We start from the raw sequence: 21145 nt of genomic DNA on the forward strand, positions 1-21145 counted from the left end.
AGTGTGTGTTGATTCTTCCTCTTATTTCAGGGATGCTCAACTGAAGCAACTAAACTGTGTGGACTTCAACTCTCAGAACTCCCCAGCCAGCCCTAGAGTTGAAATCTACACACTTTAAAGTTGCTAAGGTTGAGAAATACATTACATGATGCAGTTTGGGCCGAGTGATCCTGATTGCAACAAGTGGGGGGAAAAAATGGATTTTTTTCCCCCCTGCAGAGCTTTTGGAGCCATATTGGCCAGCCAGCCAGTTGGACCTGCCCCTCCCCTCACTGCCCCATCCTAATCTGTATCTTGTAGTAGATCTGAAAGTTAAAATCGTAATCTAAGGTTGTTTGTGGTTAAATGAGAGTTCCTTTTCCTTATTTCCCAAGAGCAAAGGGTTAGCTAGTGCAAGAAATTGGCGGTATGTACGTAGAAATAACATTGGCTCTTACTGGACCTTGGATACTCTCAGCCAGGAATTTGACCTTGTCTTGAGAAAGCCCGTTCATCGTTCTAAGCAAGTGATTCTTGTTTTGCTGTCTTTTGCTCATTGTCAGATTTCCAAATGTTGTTTTTTCCGCCTCCCTTTCTAATGTTATTGTGGGTAAATGATGCAGAGAGGGTATTTTTTATGTGAAGCTTGACTTGAAGAGGTTCTGAATATTGCCAGCCTGGAACATACCAACGGGAACAATTTGGTCCAGCATTACATTTCCTGTTTGAGCAGCTTTCCACTAACAACCACCTTAGCATCCTCATAGTCAGGTGATCAGAATTTGGGGCTCTTGGTAACTGGCATGTATTTACAGTGGCTGCAGCATCCCAGGGTCATGTGGTCACCATCTGCAAGATGCTCAGGTGGCTTCCAGCAAGGCGGGGGGGGGGGGCAGATTTACTCAATGGGTGGATGATTCACTTAACAACTGCAGTGATTCATTTAACATCCATGGCCAAAAAGGTTGTAAAATCATGCACTGAACAATCATCTTGCTTAGCAAATGGAAATTCTGGTCTCAATTGTGGTTGTAAGTTGTGGACTACCTGTGTTGCAATCTTACCTGCATTTATTAGAGAAGTTCGCAATGAGGCCCATTTTGTATATATAGGGAGAACAAGCTGTACGGCAAGTGAAGGCAAAGCATTAATGGCAGGTAAATCACAGGCGAAGTGCTTTTGTAATATTCTTCCAATAAGGAAATTCAAGCTGGCTAATCCTTTGTCGCATTTAAGGAGGCTCAGTTACCAGGAGGTTGAATTCTTTTTGAGTATGCAGTTAATATTTGGGCGGAAAAGTCTGTATCAACGCCGGTGGGGCATTCTTAAATGTTCTATTCTGCGCCCTCTACGGAAAACTTCCCTGCTGGTGGAAAACTACAGGTTGAGCCCAAAATTTCCACCCTAAGCAAGACAGTTATACGAGTTTTGCCCCATTTTATGATCTGTTTTGCCATAGTTGTTAAGTGAATCATAAAAACACAGAATAAGATTCAAAACCTTGCAGGTCTTCTAGTCCAACCCCTGCCTGAGCAGGAGACCATTTCAGCAGACTCAGTATATTCATTTTACCCACCTATCACTTCAGTTGTCCTTTAGTAACACCGTTGTTAAGTGAATCTTGGCTTCCCCATTGACTTCGCTTGTCAGAAAGTTACAAAAGGGACACTGACCTCAGGATACTGCAATTAGTTGCCAAGCATTTGAATGTTGATCCTGTGACCCTGGGGATCCTGCCATGATTGTAAGCATGAAAAATGGTCCTAAGTCACTTTTTTTCAACGATGTAACTTTGGTCACTAAAGGAACGGCTGTAAGTCAAGGGCTATTTGTACTGTTCTTTCTCTTTTTGACCATCTCTTACTTTTTAAAGCACCATCGGATTGGCACGTGCAGTCTACCTTCTCTTAAATTCTCAGAGAAGAGAGAAGGGTGTTAATGTCATGCCTCCATAGCCAGGGTTTTCCATGCTTTGCACATTTAAACTGTGTAATTGCTGACTGGTATTATAAAATAAAAGAAAATGTTGGATTATGGATCCTTGCACAGATTAATCTGCGTGCAAAGGATCCATAATCCTAAATTTTCTAGTGGTTTTTTTTTTTTTTTTTTTTTGCCAAGGAAAGTTAAAGTTGAAGAATAGAACAGTATTTCTTTCTGTTGGAAATACCCATCCATGTATTGGAAAATATTGCTCCGTGATCCAGTTGAACTCTTTCCTCTTCTGCCATCCCGGACAGAAACACATGAATCTTGAGTTACTTAGATTTGATCATGCATGAACAAACCTCAGATTTATATCCTCTAACGCAACGAGACTTTTCCTATTAAAATGTAAAATGTATTTTCCTCTCCTTTCACTGCTCAAGGCAGCGTATAGTTCTTGTCCTGTGAAATGCTTCATTTTTACTTCAGTTTGATGGAGCTGAACAGCGATTCGGAACATCATTTGCACATGAATGAGACACAGACTGTTTACCTCATCTAATTCATGTGCAAATGATGTTCCAAATCACTGTTCAGCTCCATCACATTTCATGATTTTTAACAGGAGAGGATGTTCTTTTATTCAAGACTGATGTCGGTTGAGTTGTTTCGAAGGTCAGCCAGGTCTGGATCCCTAAGCCGTTTCGAAACAAGGTGGGCAGCAAATAGATTTAATTAATTAATTAAAATAAAATAAAAACATTCTGTCTTCGAAATGCGTATTTTTCAATTTCCGCCAACTGACCAATGGCTGGCAGTCCTGGATCCCGCTGCTGGCTGACCTCTTTGTGGTAAAGGTCAGGCTTCTCACTCACCCCGGGGATTTTAGATTCCATGGCCTTTTTAAAGTGCCTGTACGGAGGCCATGAGCTGCAGAGAGCAGCCTGTGATCCATAGGGGATTTTATTTTGTATGCATGTGCTTAAAGCAGTCGCACCTAAATCAAAAGCTTGCAGGGTTTGTTATGCGGTACAAATTGCACTCCCCGTGATCTACCTACCTATCAGCCAGCCATCTTTATGTTTGGCACAAACAAACAGGAAAGCATGAACTGGGAGCTTTGCAAATCCTTCGCAGAAAGAATTTTCACAGAAAGAATTTGGCAAAAACAAATGATAGCATGGACAAGGCTTTGTGAGATCAGCCACAACATTTTCCTCCAATTATAGCAGGCTGCGGCTTGTCCTAGGCTTTTATCGACTAAACAAAGTGACTTCTGAAATTTGAATTAGGTTTAATGTTTGTATTGAATTGTTTATCTTATTTATTAAAGGTGCTTGCTGCCCATCTCATCATAAAGCAACTCTTGAGTGGCTTACAACATTAAAATGAACTCCTCTTCCTCCTCCATCTCCTCCACTGTCCTCCTCCTCCTCGTCTTCTCCGCCTCCTGCCTGCAAGCCCTTTCTAGCAAGGATGGTGTTATCTAGTTGGGTAATGAAACGTCTGCAAGAAAACCCACCAACCACAGAGAGCATCAGGGCCCCCGCAGTTCAAATATTCTTTTCTATGGCTTTCTCTACGAGATGGCATGACTTCCTTTACAAAGTCCTTAGCCCACTAGGAGCACGTGATTTGACTCCCAATTTCCTAACACGTGAAGTCTGATCCTGCTAATTGTTTTCTTCACAGAATCCTAAAACTAAAGAGCAGATTGAAATTCTGTTGAGAAATGGGAAGAATAAGGAGCTGCGCGACCGTCTGTGCCGCAGGCTGACCTTTGGGACCGCCGGTCTCCGTTCCGCCATGGGGGCTGGCTTCTGCTACATCAACGACCTTACTGTGATCCAGTCGACCCAGGTGAGTTCCAGAGCCAGAGCCATTGGGAAGGCTAAAAGCTCTGCTGCCCCCTCTCCTCTGCCCCACATACAACATCAGATGCATTGTTGGTGCCCCATAATGCATGAAAGACGTAACCTGAACTGGGAAAGCAAAAAATAAAAATAAATAAATCATTGTTTAATATTCCACGTGCCTCTGATACATCCTTGGTACGTGTAAAGCGGACGTCTCCAAATGTGGCAACTTTTGGAAATTTGTGGATTTTCAGAATTCGTCAAGCAGTCGGGATGTCTTGCAAATTCTGGAAGTTGAATCCACAAGTTTTAAAAGTTGTGAGACCACCGATCTAAAGCAATGTTTCTCAGCCTTGGCAACTTTAAAATGTGTAGACTTCAACTCTCAGAATTCAGCTTGGATTTTATTGTGGATTTCCAATCCCAGAATTCAATTTTAAGATATGTGTACTTCAGATCCCAGAATTCAACTTGTAAGGTGTGTGGACTTTAACTCCCAGAATACAGCTTCAAGAATTGTGTACTTCAAGTCCCAGAATTCAGTTTTAAGATAGATGTATATAAGATGTATTGAAGATGTAGGGAGTTCAACTATTTTAAGTCGAAGTCCACACATTTTCCAGTTGCCAAGATCGAGAAACATTGATCTAAAACGTTTCTGCCATACTCTTCAACTAAAAGGGCTCAAAAACATAGAATAAAGCAAAGCAAGTTTGTGTTTTCTCCTCTCGTTGCCAAATTTCCATTTGAAAAAATGCCGCAGAAAAGGGCGAAATGGAAAAGGGGGAGAGAAACGGAGAAGCAGCATTCTGCTGGTTTTTCTGCCATTTCTGAATATCTGCCGTTGCTGTCCGCTTAACGTTGTGGTTGCAGGCTGATTTTCAGTAGCGTAGAAGAACCGGGGATTTACCATAAGAGGAGGTTATCTGAGGAAGGAAGACCTGGCATTGCTTCGGAGATTTTGACATTGTGGAGACTGTCGACAGCCCTTCTTCCTGTTGACTAGGCACCCAGGGTTCAGCGAAACAGATTTGCCCGGTCTTGTTAAGTAATTCTCAAAAGAAAACCCAACCCAAACCCAAAAACGCTTGGGGTTACTGGTGAACTTGGCTTAACCTCCCTTACAGGATAAAACAATAAAGCGGCACAGGGCTTGCTCCTCTGAGCTTCCTGGAGGAATATTAAAAACAGAGGATTTGTTTTTCCTGCGCCTGCCAGAATATTACGTGGTGTTTTTTTTTTTAAAAAAAAAAAGATTTAGGTGGAATAAACCCTGAGGATAAATGCATTTATAGAAACGAACTCAAATGATTGTCGTGCGGCCCTATTAAGAAACAAAAGGCTCATTGCTTGAAGCGCTGTCGTTTCCAATGAAGGGAACGTTTCTTTTTTTAATCTGATTTTTTTTGTTTTTATCGTTCCAAGGGAGGCTGTGGCGGTGATGTAGTGTGGTATATAGTGTGTGTGTATAAGGTAGTCTTTGGCTTACCCCAGTTCATTGAATGACCATTTGAAGTTACAGTGGCATTGGAAAAAAGTGACCTATTTTCCTTAACCGGGTCCCAACCACCCCCGGTCCTCACCCGGAACACTCCTACAGGCCGCTGCCTGGCGCCTCTTTTTTATAAAAAGGGTGCTGGTGAGCTTTTCGGGTAAGCACGACCATTTTTCATAAAAAAAGACCCGGCCCTGAGCGGGCACGAAGGGTCAGCACTTAACGACTGTCGCAACATCCTCACGGTCACGTGATCAAAATTCAGATACTTGGCGACTGGTTCATACTTGTGACGGTTGCAGTGTTCTCAGGCCACGTGATGCCCTTTTGTGACTTTCTGACCAAGTCAGTGGGGAAGCCAGATTCACTCAACAACCTTCTTACTAACTTGAAAACTGCGGTGATCCGTTTAACAACTGGCAAGAAAAGCCGTAAAGTGGGGCAAAACTCGCTTAACAAATACCTCACTCGGGAACAGAAACGTTGGGCTCAATTGTGGTTGTAAGTCGAGGACTACCTGTATAAATGGAGACCTTCCTTCTTCTCCCTTCTCTGAATTGCCCGTGTGTTGAGGGGTGGACTTATCAACCATCTTGGTTAGGAGCATTTGAAATACGAAGAGGTGGTGCTTGTGTGCGCAGGATTGAAAAACTGGGGGGTGGGGAGGGAGATGGGGGAATGCCTGGAGCAAGACTTGCTGTACAATAATGTAAACATGCATTAATAGAAGCAAGAATGCAGGTCAAAAGAGCTCGGATCGCTCTGGAAGCATGCCAAGCTCCGAACTTCCTGCTTCTTGACTCTGAACTGGTCATGCTCCAGAGAGCCTGCCCAGCACGTGCTGCCTTTGTGTTTTGGTTTGCTGGGAAGAATGTGCAGTTGGGAGATTGGCTGATAAAATAAAAATAGGCATTTCTGGGAGGAAGTTCACGTTCGGACACCAGGGAGCCTCTGGGCTGCTTTCTTCTTTTGTGGATTACATTCTGGGTGTTGCTGGATGTTTGCTTCCCTAGTTCTTGTGGGTAGCCCTTCCCGGCAATTGCTATTCTTTTTATCTAGCGGAATTGTTGCGGCTATTTGGTTATGAACAAATCCTCTATATATGCATACATTTGGGGCCTGCCAAATTTTCCAGCTTTCAATTTCCAAACATTAGGGGTGCTCAAAAGTTGTGACATGCCTTGGGGGTCGTAAAGATATTTTGGTTACTTTAATATTATTTAGATGTGGTTGGTAAGTGACTTCCTAAATATCATAACTTTTTAACATTTTGTTATGTATGTGTGTGTGTGTACACACACACACACACACACACACAAAAACAATTTGTTTATACAGGGAGGGAGGGAGAGGAAGGACTTAGTGTCAGATCCGTGTATCTGCCATTCTTCAGTGGAAGAAGAAGGAGCGGGGGAGGTTGGTACAAGTAATCCTTTTTGATGTAACCTGAATATATTAAACCCTATATTGATTCTGTATAACTTGCATATGATATACAACTGGAGGAATGGAGCCAGATGTCCAGAAACTTGTCACCTCTTGGAAGAGATAACAAGATGAGAAGGAACCATAAATATTCCAGCTCCGGAAGACACTCCTGGGAACTCTTCTAAGACACGCTTCCCAGAGAAGGAGAAGGGGGGAATTAACATGTTGGTTCTTTGTTTGACTAAAAATCCACATCTGAATAAGGGGAGGGATTTTAACTTCCTTTATGCCTGGGGATATCTTAGACCCGGTCCGCGGAACAACTCCTACCGGGCCGCTGGCTTGCTGGGCGCCGCCATCTTTTTTTGATGAAAAAGTGCTTCCGGTGAGCTTTTCCGGGTAGGAAGCTCACCGGAAGCACGTTTTCATCAAAAAGATGGCGGTGTAGCGCTTCGGTGAGCTTTTCCGGGTGGAAAGCCATTTCTACCCGGAAAAGCTCACGAGGTAACGCCGCCATCTTTTTGATGAAAACGTGCTTCCGGTGAGGTCACCGGAAGCACTTTTTCATCAAAAAGATGGCGGCGCCCAGCTGATGCCGGTGCCGGATGCCAGTACGGGGCGCATCAAAAAGGTTGGGGATCACTGTCTTAGACTCTGCTTTGCCTGGGGTTGAGATAAAATCCCTTTCAATCAAGGATTCCTACCTGATCTTCAGAAGTTCATTCCTTTTGATTGAAGGGAAAAAGTCCAATGCTTACACTTAGATTTAGAATAATGCTGATGTCTCCGTAAATTTTCAGTAGCCACCCCAGGATATTTTAGTGAGCATTTTTTTTTTTGGGTGGGTGTGTGAGGGGTTAATAAAGGTGTTTTTTCTTGATCTTATCCTAACTGCCAGCCAAGTATGCATATTTAATTGAGGAAGATCAGTCAGCTGCCTTATCCATCCAGTGATAAATCTTGGCTAAGTTGCGGATTGCACATAGCCGTAGTTGCTCTTAATGTGCTAACTGCATTTGCACCTGTAGTAGCCTTTAGCAGGCTGGCACTGGCTTGTAAATGGGGAAGGGGTTGCTTTTGGTCCATGCCCTGCCCTCCCACCCCATATTCCCTATGTCAACCTTGTATGACCCCCATTGATTCTACATAGGGGACGGAGATAGAGCAGTGTGGTTTATGTCCAAGTCGGTCCAAGCAGAGCTGTAGAAACTTGGATTAACCTCTGACTTCCACATCCCAGGTCCTTCTAATACAGTGTTTCTCAGCCTTGCTGCCTTTCCAGTGTGTGCACTTCAACTCCCAGAATTCCTCACCTAGCCAGGCCGCCAGGGCTGTGGAATTTCTCGGGGGACCCGTATTTTGTTCAACGTTGCCTTTCACAGCTCATTTTGAAGCCTCTTGTTTATACCTTTAGGGTAGCATTTCTCAATCTTGGCATCTTCAAGATGTGTGGACCTCAATTCCCAGAAGCCTGAGCAACAACCATGCTGGCTAAGGGAATTCTGGGAGTTGAAGGTACACGCACCTTAAATTGGGCCAGGTGTGGAGAAACACTGTTCTCGTAAGTGAATGGAATCCAGCAGTTTTTGAAATGAACCAATGTCCAGAATTGGTCCCTACCTATACATTTTACTTATACATTTTTACTAAGGTTTTTTTTTTGTTTGTTTAATCCATGTTGTAGCTTGCCCTAAGGAAAGGACTATGCCATGCAGACTTATTGAGCAATCAGCTAAATGTGGTAAAGATCCAGGCATTAGGTCTCCTGCGTGGGATTTGTGCTGATCGAAGTACCAGGCACTACATCAGCATTCCCCCCAAATAGCCATTTGGAGCCTCTGCTGGATTTGTGCTGATTCAGAGAACCCATCTGGGGTGCATAATTTGAACCCCCACAGCAGGATTAATTTGGGAGAAATTAAAGAAAAAAAAGCATCGGTGTATTTAATAGAGCTGCACCTTTGCAGAACACACAAAAAAAGCGAACCAAGAACAATATCAGGGTGTCAGGTATGTGGAAGGAAGATAGATAAAAAATTTCTCCCTCGGAAAATTACAAGTTAGAATGCGAAGTCTTTACCTGCCTCACTTTAGGGTCCCAAAATAGAGAAATATGTACATCTGAGTGCTTCACTCTTTTAATCTGGAGTAGCCCAGTTTCTTCTGTTTGTCATGCAGGGCATTTTATGCTATCATGCAGTCATATCTCAGTTTAATAAACTATAGGAGGTTAGAGTATTTGGCCCATGTGATGGATCTTCATCTCACTTCCTTTCTTCATATCCCTCCCTCCCTATCTCCCTCTCCCTTTCCTACCATTCTCCCTCCCTAAAGTTCTGCTTATCCAGAAAACAAGCTGCGATTTTAACCGACTAGTTTTGAACCTGACAGTGGCCCCAGATAACACATGGAAAGCTTTTTGGCATTGTTGTAGTTAGCTGCTGTGTGGAGAAAGAGGCCGCTGGTATATCGATCTACTTAAACAGAATTATCTGAATTAGTACACTGTCTTTATCCTGGAATGGCATGTTTGTTTTGGAAATCTTTATTGTGTGGGAATATAACGAACTGTTACACGTAGGATAAATTATTTACCGTTCAGCAAATATTGTTCAGTGTGAAGTTTACTTTAGCAGTTATCTCCACCTTATCGGCTCTTGGTGAAAGCGACCGACCGAGAGTAGTTCTTTTTTGTTTTTCTTGCAAAGTGATCCGGGGATCAGTAGCTTCAGATAGTAGCTGATCCAGGGGCCTCGTTGTAAGAGACCTTGGGCCATGCCAGACGTCATGTAAATATGAATTCCTCCTTATCGTTCAAAAGAAAAACGCTTTATGTTTTCACTGCGTACACTCGCTGCCCAGCATCCCTTGTGTGAGATAGGTGGCTCTATAGTTTTGAGAAATAAATAACAATAAAAACCACACCCACATCAATCGACGTTATTTCACTTCTGGATACACTGGCGTAGAAAGATGGCAAATTTTCTTCTCAGGCTGATGAACAAAACAGCACAACGGAGCAAGGGCAGATTCCTCCATCATTCCGGCTGAGGAAGCTCGGCGTGGAAGAATTAAATGCCTCTTTTTATTAACCTCCTGGTTCATCTGTAGCAATATTTCTCAACTTGGTTGGTTTTAAGATGTGTGGACTTCAACTCCCAGAATTCTCCAGCCAGCCAGGAATTCCGAGAGTTGAAGTCCACACATCTTAAAGTTGACAAAGCCGAAAAACACTGAAGGGTATAAAAATAAATATTACAAAAATAAATTGCACTGAATTTCCTTTTTTTTTTTTTAAAGAAAAAATTGAATTTTAAAATAACTTGTTTAAGCATTAGGCCGGTAAACGTGTAATGCCTATAATTTATACATATTGCCAAATGGAACCACCACTTCCTTGGACTGAATCTGAGAGTGATGCCTTCTGGTCTAAGCCACAGAAAATCATCTTAATAAACTTCACCTTCCCTTAAGTTTCCTGCTGAGGCAAACAATACTGTGTTCTCCCTCTCTTCTTCCTTTCCTGCAGGGGATGTACAAATACCTTGGCCAATGTTTTTCCGACTTCAAGCAACGTGGTTTTGTGGTAGGGTATGACACAAGAGGCCAGGTGACCAGCATGTGCAGCAGCTTCAGGTATGGACTTGATCCAGGTTTAAAAATCTAGAAGTAAAGAATGCGTCCGCTTCTCTCCCAGAGGCCACTAAAAATAGTTTGAAGGGGAAAGCAGATCTGGAAATAAACAATTTTTTTCTGCAAATAGGCAGCAGTAATAACAACTGTTAATTAATGCTTTACGTAGACCAGGAGATAACCAAAGAACAAATCGAATACAAACCAGAGTTCTTCCTACTAGGGATCTCCGATAAACATTTACCCAAAAAGATGAAATATGTAACAATTCATATCCTAACTGCGGCCAGATTAGCGTTCGCCCAGTGTTGGAAATCACCCTATACACCTACAGAACAAATGGTCATCCAGAAAATATGTGACTGTGCAGAAATGGACAAATTAACTATAGCACTTAAAAACAAAGAGCCTTCAACATTTTACAATAATTGGAACTCTTGGTATAATTGGTTAGTCCAGAGATAAACTGCTTAATGGACAATGGGTAATTTAAGCATAGATATCGATAAGATGTGTGTATTCAAATTAAGGTAGGAGAATTGGATCTTGCAGACTGTCAAAAAGGATATTGTCTGTTTTTAAACGCATCCTTTTCTTTCTTTTTTCTTTCTCTTTCTTTGTTTCTTTCTTCCTTTTACATCTCTTCTTCTCTTCTCTTTCCGGTTCGTAAGACCGAGTGTTCTTTTTTTTGTTTTTTCCCTTTTGTGTATGCAATGTCGATATGTTTTTAATTGTAAATTTAATAAAATTTATTTATTAAAAAAAATGCTTTACGTAGACCTGGCTGGATTCAGATCTTCATTCTCTCTCAAGGGGTCTGAGAAATTTGGATAGTTTTGGGTACAACGGGATAGAAGCTGTAGATCTAGATCTAGATCCTTTGTTGCAGACAAAACATTTAAGCAGAACTGAATTAGCCTTTCACCTTGGGTACAATTGTCATACATTCTCCTGCAGAATTTGCCGTTGATCCTATTGAATAAATCTGGAATCCAAGAGACGTACAGGGCCTAAAAATACCTTTTAAATCATTTTGTAATATATGGAAAGCCTTTTGATTCGGGCACGAAGCCGATTCAGAAGAGAAATTTGGACCAACAGGCCTGTGTTTCTGTGCTTGCTCTATCCCTCAGCACTTTAGGTAGCTCCAGAACAGACAGGCGCCTTAGTCAGCACTGCGTAGTAATTTGTGCTGTTGAGAAAGATGGCCCCTTTTTTTTAATGCCCTTGACTCGGTGTTTTTAAAAACTCCTAGAGGCTGCCTGGATTAGCCCCCGCTGCATTCTAGGCAAGATTGCAGGGTTGGTTTGCCATTGCCATTGCCTTCTTCCTACAGCTGAGAAAGAGGCCAGGGCAGGTGGCTTCGTGCCTAAAGTGGGACTAGAACTCCCAGTCCCCTGATAACCGAAGTCACCCAGCTGGCTTTTTGGGCCTAAGATGGAACTAGAATCCACTGAGTTACCCAGCTGCTTTCATGCATAAAACGGGATGAGAGCTCACCTTCTCCTGGTAATTTGACCAAAGCCACCCAGCCGGCTTTCATGCCTAAGGCAGGATTAGAACTCGCAATCTCTCGGTATCTAGCCTGATGTCTTAACTGCAACACCAAACTATTTCTCACAGCCAAAGTTGGGAAAACGTAATGCAGCATGAAAGAAACGGCTGAGCTGTTTTTTTGCAGCTCCCGTCGTAGCCTGTTGCCAGTCTTGCTCACGGCTGAACGTTTTGGCTTCCTGAGAAGGAAGCCGTTTATTTCCTGCATTTTAATTTCTTCTTTTCCACAGGCTTGCCAGACTGACAGCGGCCGTCCTGCTTGCGAAGGGAGTTCCTGTTTACTTGTTCTCAAGATACGTCCCCACGCCTTTTGTGGTAAGTGGCTATTTCTTTAAAAAAAAAAAAATGCTGACTGAGCTTCGTGGGGGTAGTTTTGTACTTTGGCGGAATTCGGTGGCACGGTGGTTTGAACCAAGCTGGCCATCTCAACCTCCGTAGCTAGATATGAAGTAGGGTTAGCGCTGGGCACCCCCCCCTGTTCTGACCAAGGCTTCCTGAAACACCAACAAACACATCTAAAATCCAGAACTCTTTCATTTTAGTTCAGTGGCTGTGAATTATCATCATTCATAGAATCGCCTGAGTTTTAAACCGGTTATAATTAGTCCCAGGGACGCCTGCCGAAAGTTCTTAGAAAGACGTCTGATAAGAACGCACCTTATCTGACTTGAAGTGCTGCCAGCGACTAAAGTCCCCATTAGTCTTTCCAAAACCAAACAGAACAAATGCACCACGGAGCTTTCAGAGTCCAGAGTGAGTGACATTGCTTCCTGCACAGGTTTTCCTACCTTTGCCTGTCCTTTATCCCTTAGGGGAGGGGCAATCACCTCCAAGCCTTACTCCCGAGTTGCCCCCTTTTGTCTTAGCTGCTCCTGCCTTCTGGCAGCTCTGCGCACGCGCGCACTGGGAACGGGCTCCCCTCGTTCCTCTGATTCTGGAGGCTCCGGAGTCCGCACATAACTCCCAGATGGTCCTGGCCCCATCTTCTGTATCGGATGCAGGACCCTCATCCGAGCCCTCCCCAGACTCCCAGACTGGTTCCTCTTCTTCCTCACTGTCTTGATTCTGCTGCCATCCGCACAGGCTGCAGGCGAACCCCAACCAGCTCCCTGTGGTAATGGAAGATTTCCCTTAATCTACGGCAGGGCTGTCAAACTCCTGGCCTGTAGGCCGGATGCATCATGCGCCGGCCACGCCCCCCGCCCGGTTTAGTGAAGGGGAAAAAAAGTCCCAATACGTCACCTGACGACACCGCGATGACGCGAGTTTGACACCCCTGATCTACAGGCAATTAATTGTCCGCGTTCCAGCAAACCTCCATTCCCATCAGTAACTCCGAGACAAGCATCATCTCAAATGTACCTTTATTAGAATAGCCACCTGGCACATCCGTGGAATCTCGAAACTAAATGTTTCCCGGACTTCGCACAATGTCCCAAGCTACAATCCATCATCCCCTGTTCTCCCATCATCACATCCCATGGACCAATCACGATCTGTCTCGGTGTAAGATCCTTTTTTCCATGCTGCGCCACGCTTAATGACCTTGAACTAGGAAAAGAACCTTTATTTTGTCTACTTAGAACTACTCAATGGAAATCACTCCCCTCCCACTTTCTTAGGCTATGGGGCAGCGTCTAGAATATGGCTGAAAATCACAGCGATAGTCCTCAACTTACAGCCATAACTGAGCCCAGAATCCTGGTTGTATGTCATGCCAGTTGTTAAGCGCCCGGTTTTACAACCTCTTTTGCAGCAGCCATTAACTGTCACTAAATGAACACTACGGATTGTTAAAATGAATGCCATGGTCGTTAAGCGAACTCAGCTGTTTCCTCGAATGCCATGGTCGTTAAGCGAACTCGGCTGTTTCCTGCAAAAGACATTGTGAATCACAACTGCGTGACCATGGGGTGTTGCACACAGCTGTATAAACGTTGGCTGGTGGCCAAGCGGCCTGAAATGCGACTGCATGGAGGGTGGTAGCCGTTAGAATTTGGAAACCGGGTTGTAAAAAGCTCGTGAGAGGTCAGTCATAACTTGAAACAGTTGCTAAGCAACCCGTCGTAAGGCAAGGACTGCCTTGACCAATTGCTTGGTGGGGAAAAATGGATATATCTGGCCTTTTCCACTTCCTTCTCCGCTCTGTGTTTCACAATTAATTACTGCTTTTTGAATCAAGTGATTTCCCAAAAGGTGAAAATTCAACCGCTAAACTGTAATCCCAAGAGTTGTATATACCACTAGCTCAACGTGCAGTTTCTGTTGCCTGTCTTGGCTGCAACCTGTAGACAAAGTCAGAGACAATTTGAAAGGTTGTCCTCGTCTTACAACAGTTTGTTTAGTGACCACTTGAAGTCACGGCTGCACTGAAAGAAAGTGACTTATGGCCGTTTCTCAGTTAACGGCCGTAACTTCAGTCACTTTGGCAAATGACTCCCATTTATGACGGTTGCAGTGTCCCGGGGTCGACAAGCCAAGTCAACAAGGGGAAGCCAGATTCGCTTAACAACCACGTTGCTAACTTAACAACTGCAGTGATTCACTCAGCAGCTGTTGTCAAACGGGGCGAAACTCACTTCCCAACTGTTTTGCTTAGTAGCGGAAACGTTGGGCTCATTTGTGGGTCGTAAGTCAAGGACTCCCTGCACTGGCAAACTTATTTCTCCTGGGTTATTATATCTGTGAGCTGCCCCTTTCCGGATCCAGTTCTGCGCGTTGACAATCCTGCACAATTTAAGCCTTGCCTTCCTCAGAGTGAAATAATTTGGAGAATTTAGCTTTTCTAAAACTGAACAGCGGTTGGGCATCTGTGAAACATTTTTTATCACTTTTGTGTGGGCAAGGAACCCTTTTGTACATCTGGTGTGCTGTTTTAACGTAACAGCAATGCCAAGTTATCTCTTCGTGCACCTGCCATTTAAAAAGGTTTATTTTATTTTCCTTATTTTAAGTAAAATGATCTTTTTGTTTTTCCAAAAAGTGGCTTTGACTCCAAGGCTCCAAATGTTTTTTTCTTGTAGCAGCTATACAGGTGCTTGGAGTGCTTGATGTTCCTTCTAGGGGCTCAGCCTGGGTGATGTTGGTCAACCGCACGCGATTTTAGGTATTGTTCTTGTCTCAGGCAATATTTATCTTCTCAAAATGCCTGAGATATAAGGAGTTAAACACTACGAAGGCTTCCATGCAAAATTTCTTTTATTGGATTATATCAGGCATCCTCAAGATATAACTCACAGTTTTGTTGAGATTCATCTAATGTCCAGTCTTTGCATCGTCTCCTTCATAGCGTGAAAAGATAGTTATCTTCATCCCATAATGATACAGCTAGGGGAGACTCCAGCACGTTGCTGGGTCCAAGTAAAAATGAAGAGAAAACTCCCCCCCAACCCAACCAGCGGTCAATTCAGTGACCAATCAGGAGTACAGATGTGACCACATGACCTGAACTATATATCTCCCATGAGGCATTAACTACATTTCCCATGAGGCGTTCCCTTAAGGGGACAGCCCCCATTTCCAACTATATACTGTCTTAACCAGCACAGGTAGAATCCAGGCTCTCTGAAGGAGATGGGGGCTTAGAAATATTAAATATAAATAAATACATTTTGTTTTGCAGCCGTATGCTGTCCAGCAGCTCAGAGCGGTTGCAGGCGTGATGATTACAGCTTCCCACAACCGTAAAGAAGACAATGGCTACAAGGTAGGTCAGCAAACTTTGTAGATGCCTGATTTGATTAATTGGTTTGCAACATTTTCCCCCTCTAGGTCAGTGATGGTGAACCTTTTGGGTTCATTGTGTGAAAAGTTTGGAAAATGAGGCGTCCTTGGTGCTTTCGGCAAGCGCATAGCCCTCTCACGTGACCTCCGGAGTATCTGGAGACTGTATGAGAGCACACCCCATTGTAGCACAGCTTCCACAGCCCTCCAAAATTACCACACGAACAGGGTCTGCTTTCGAGAATAGTTGTTGTTAGTTGTTGTAAATTGTAAGTTGAGGGCTGCGTATCTCTTCCCACAGCTTGACTGTTAAGCAGATTCCTCACTTTGGTGAACTCTCACTGCAGGTCTACTGGGAAAACGGCGCTCAGATCACATCCCCACACGATAAAGAGATCCTGAAATGCATCGAAGAATGCGTGGAGCCGTGGAATGACTCCTGGAACGAAAATCTGGTGGACTGCAGCCCTCTCACTCGAGACCCTCTGCAAAACATCTCTGCAAGCTACATGGAGGACCTGAAAAAGATCTGCTACCACCGGTAAGATACCCCACCCTATCCGTGGCTGTTCCTGTTGGCACAATTCCCACATTTTGAAAAGGAGAAATGTAAGAAGGAAGGTGCATTTATCTGCAGTAGTGGACACCAAGATTAGATAATATTTTAAGGAATGAATAAAACTGTGAATTGAGTAACAGAAACTGCCTGGTTTTGCATTTCCAACACCCTCTCTGTATGGTTTCATGACACTTCCTCTTTTTTATTAATCACATTTTTAACTTAAGTGTCGAATATACCCAATACTCCTTCCTCCTTCTATTTTTCTCACAACATCAACCCTGTGAGGTGTTGTGCTGTGAGAGAGGAGAGGGGAGGGAGGGAGAGAGAGAGAGAGAGAGAGAGAGAGAGAGAGGCACTTCTGTGTCTAAGGTGAGATTGGCCCACTTGTTGCCTAAGGAGGAACTAGAACTCACTATCTTCTCATCATTGGCCCATTTTTGGGTCAATCACTCTCTCCTGGTGATTGGCCTAATGTCTCCCACTTCGATGCCTAAGGTAGGATGAGAAGTCATTACCTCTACTCTACTACAGTGATCCCCAACCTTTTCGACGCCGCGGCCCGGTACCGGCATCAGCTGGGCGCCGCGGCCCGGTACCGGCATCAACTGGCGCCGCCATCTTTTTGACGAAAAAGTGCTTCCGGTGGCGTCACGGAAGCACTTTTCGTCAAAAAGATGGCGGCGCATCGCGCCCGTGAGCTTTTCGGGTAGAAATGGCTTTCTACCCGGAAAAGCTCACCGAGCGTAGCGCCGCCATCTGTTTTTGATGAAAAAGTGCTTCCGGTGAGCTTTCTACCCGGAAAAGCTCACCGGAAGCACTTTTTTACCAAAAAAAGATGGCGGCGCCCAGCAACCAGCGGCCCGGTAAGACTTGTTCCGCGGACCGGTATCGGTCCACGGACCGGCGGTTGGGGACCCCTGCTCTACTACATTGGGCTACGTCTTGCCTGAGGTGGGAGTAGAACTCATGGTCTCCTGTTTTCTAGTCTGGTGCCTTCATCACTACACCAAACTGGGCCCCTTTCCTTCTTGTTATCATGTTATAAATGATAGATTGGTCCTTGCTCACCAGGGTTACGTGTTCCCAATTAGAAAGCTATCTGATTCAGTCATGATGCTTCAACTGCCATGAATATGAAGCAGTTGCCCAAAAATCTGAATTTTTGTCACGGGATCACGGGGATTCTGCAACAGTCGTACCCGTGAAAAATGGTCATAAGCCAGTTTTTTCAGTGCTGTTGTAACTTTGAACAATCATTAAATGAACCTACAGGTGGTAAAAGAAGAAGAGCATGGTTGCCTTCAAATTGCAGCCTACAATTCTGCAGCCAAGACAGAAGGAAATCTGTTTCTCAGCCTGTCATTGGCCCTGTTTCACGTGAATTCTCCCCTCTGGATAGAAAACACTAATTTAGCTAGAAACCAGGAAATCTTTGGATTTCTTGCTTTCTAGCTAATCTAAAAGCAGAGCTGAACCTTCCTTAGGACCAAAGCTTCTATTTTTCAGTGCAGACTCAGGTAGCAGATGGCAGAAAGGTAGATCTCTGAATGAATCTGTGATTCTGCGAGCAACTCAATCGGCCTCCCTGCTTTGCCTGATTTTGGGTGAAAGTTGCTATATTTTTTTAATGAAAAACTCAATATTTACCCAAATATTTATAATATTTACATACAAGCCATGGCCAGCCAGTCACATGACCACCAAGCCACACCCACAAATTAGGCCATGCCCACAGAACTGGTTAAGAAATTTGAATCCCACGCCTGCCTTTAACGCTTTCTTCCTGCTGTTTTCCACCACAGAGAGCTGAACGCAAAGACCCCCTTGAAATTTGTGCACACGTCTTTCCACGGGGTGGGACACGACTACGTGCAGCTGGCTTTCCAGGCCTTTGGCTTCCAGCCCCCCATTCCAGTCCCCGAACAAAAGGATCCGGATCCAGATTTTTCCACCGTCAAATGTCCCAATCCCGAAGAAGGAGAATCGGTGCTGGTAGGTTTTTGCCCCCGTGGTGCTTCTGCAGGCCCCAGGAATGGGGGGTTGGGGGAATGGTCTTCTCCAAGTAGATCAGCTGGGATCAACCCTCGGATCGGCTCGTTTGAATGGCGACCACGAACGTTTTTTCCAGGAACTGTCTTTGCGGCTGGCGGAGAAAGAGGGAGCGCGAGTGGTCGTGGCGACGGATCCTGATGCGGACAGGCTAGCGGTGGCCGAACGACAGGAAATGTGAGTGGCTGGAGGTTCCTGCGGCTTGGCCTTGCCATAACTCCCTCTTCTGAGCCAAGAGCATCACAACCCCACCAGGAGAAGCCGGCTGGGCTGCTCTCTGCGAGTCTGTGGGAAAGAACCATTTATTTATGTAATTTCTATGCTGCCTATATCTCACTATCTAGAGTGACTCTGGGCAGCTTATAGCGGCACATAAATGTCACACTCATCCAATCAAATATAGCTAGTCTTTAACTTCAACCATTCGTTTAATGATGGTTTGAAGTTACAGCATCAATGAAAAAATGTGACATGGCCATTTTCACACTTAAAACTGGCTCGGGTTTACAACGCGCGCACATACCCCAAATGCAACACACACACACACATGTGCACATGTGCACAGCAGAGGCCTGAAGACCAGCTGGCGTGTGCTCTTGCAGGGTGGAGCTGAGCTGGAGTACAGGGAGGGCTCTGCCTGCCCCCACAGCCCTCTACCATGTCAGTCAAATGGCTGTCCCGTCTTTTCTAGAAAACTCCCAGTGTTGGAGCAACCACAACTTCCGGAGGCAAGTTGTTCCACTGATTAATGGTTCTCGCTGTCAGGAAATTCCCCCTTAATTCTAGGTTGCTTTTCTCTTTGATAAGTTTTCCATCTGCTACCTCTTGTCCTGCCTTCAGGTGCTTTGGAGAATAGAAACTAAAACTTCAATCACGGTTTCATCATCTGATCATTTGATTACAATTATGCAGATCCATTTGAACCCTGTTTGTTGTTTCCTAACATGTTACGCAGAGCTCGCTTGAGAAATTGTCATCTGCTGCTCCAGAAAAATGGGTTCATTTAGAACAGGTGGCCCTCCACATACGACCCATCTTTTCAAAAGTACAGTGGCCTTGTACTTACAACTGCCACCCAAGGTCCTGTGTGATTAAAATCCAGCACTCGGTCACATGCTTGCCATTTGCAATACGCAAACCCAATGAAAACCGCATTCACTTCATGACCATGCGATTCATTTAATACCTGCAGTGGATTCCCTTAACCATCGTGGCAGAAAAAGTCGTAAAACCCAGCGCAGCTCACTTAACCGCTTGGCTTAGCCATGGAAATTCAGCTCCCAATTCTGGTCATAAGTCGGGGACTAACCTGGTTAAGCTTTTAATCTTGTCTCATTTCCCCCCAGTGGTCGCTGGAAAGTCTTCACTGGCAATGAGCTGGCCGCCTTATTTGGCTGGTGGATGTTTACTTGTTGGAAGGAAAATCGTCCCAAGGAAGCCGACGTGAAGAACGTTTACATGCTGGCCACCACCGTCTCCTCCAAAATTCTGCGGGCCATTGCTCTCAAGGAAGGATTTAATTTTGAAGTGAGTGTTGTCCGGGGCCTCCTCTTTGGTGCCGTGTTCCAAGTGGGGTCTCGGGCCTCCAAGAGGTTTTGAGGAGGGTCCCTCAATCCTGATCGTTGATCATCCTTATTCCTACTACGTTGTTGGAGCACCGGAACTCTTCTGGGTTGACAGGATTGAACAGTGACATCACCATGGCCCAGGAAGGCCTAGCTGGGGGTTCCTTTCATGTCCCCATTAAGGGGACATCTATCTACCGTGTTCCCCCAAAATAAAGCCCTGTCTTATATTATATATATATATATATATATATATATATATATGTTTTCTTAAGTTTTCAGGGTACTTACATGTATGGTGTTAGGCTTGGTTGGGTATTTTCCACGCCATTGTAGTTGTTCTTTTAAAGTTGTAGCAACGTTTCAGCAGAATCTCATCTGCCATCATCAGGCTTCTGTATTGCATATACAGAATATATACAGAATATACAGAATATATATACAGAATATATATACAGAATATATATACAGAATATATACAGAATATATACAGAAGCCTGATGATGGCAGATGAGATTCTGCTGCTACAACTTTAAAGAACAACTACAATGACGGATACTCTAACAAGCCTAACACCATATATATATATATATATATATAGATAGATAGATAGATAGATAGATAGATAGATAGATAGATAGATAGATAGACAGACAGACAGACAGACAGACAGACAGACAGATGATGATATAGATATACAAAGCCTTCAGCTTTGTGGGTATTTTCCATTATAGTGTGTGCTTTTAAAGTTGTAGCAACGTTTCAGCAGAATCCCATCTGCCATCATCAGGCTTCTGTATGTATATAGATAGATAGATAGATAGATAGATGATAGATAGATAGATAGATAGATAGATAGATGATAGATAGATAGATAGATAGATAGATAGATATAGATAGATATAGATAGATAGATAGATAGATAGATAGATAGATAGATAGATAGATATAGATATAGATATAGATATAGATATAGATATAGATATAGATATAGATATAGATATAGATATAGATATAGATATATATTTGCCACCAGGTCTTATTTTCAGGGGATGCCCTCCACTGACTAACCTCACTTGTGTGCGTTGCCCCCGGCCTCCTTTTCGCTCTCAGAGGATCTTCTGGAACTTCTTCTTCTGCAGCTGGCAAGGCTTCCCTGAAGGGCTATAACAAAAAAGCTGTGGATCCATGCAGAGATTTGTTATTAGCTACAGAGGCCCTCAGGAAATCTTTGCCAGTAGAAGGAATGGGCTGACAAGGCAGGTGTCGGGGTGTGTCTTGTCTTAGGCAATGTTTCTCTTCCAAAGGATGCCCAAAATAAGCAGTTAAAACTCCACAAAGGTTTCCATACAAAGTTTCTTTATTGGATCACAAG

At 44.0% G+C, this 21145-nt stretch overlaps 1 protein-coding gene across 1 annotated transcript in view; it reads left to right on the plus strand.

The window, feature by feature from the left end:
* Positions 1-21145, plus strand: part of PGM2L1 (phosphoglucomutase 2 like 1) — a 34397-nt gene that overhangs the window by 5586 nt on the left and 7666 nt on the right. Inside the window, 8 exon segments of the mRNA XM_087967513.1 lie at positions 3598-3765; positions 10214-10320; positions 12102-12186; positions 15494-15577; positions 15942-16135; positions 17959-18148; positions 18285-18382; positions 19552-19732. Of these exon segments, the coding sequence (XP_087823639.1) occupies positions 3598-3765; positions 10214-10320; positions 12102-12186; positions 15494-15577; positions 15942-16135; positions 17959-18148; positions 18285-18382; positions 19552-19732 (1107 nt within the window).

The sequence above is a fragment of the Notechis scutatus genome, chromosome 5 (genome assembly GCF_049901735.1).
Source record: "Notechis scutatus isolate UNSWTSFEM ecotype Mainland chromosome 5, rNotScu1.2, whole genome shotgun sequence".
NCBI classification, from domain to species: Eukaryota; Metazoa; Chordata; class Lepidosauria; order Squamata; family Elapidae; genus Notechis; species Notechis scutatus.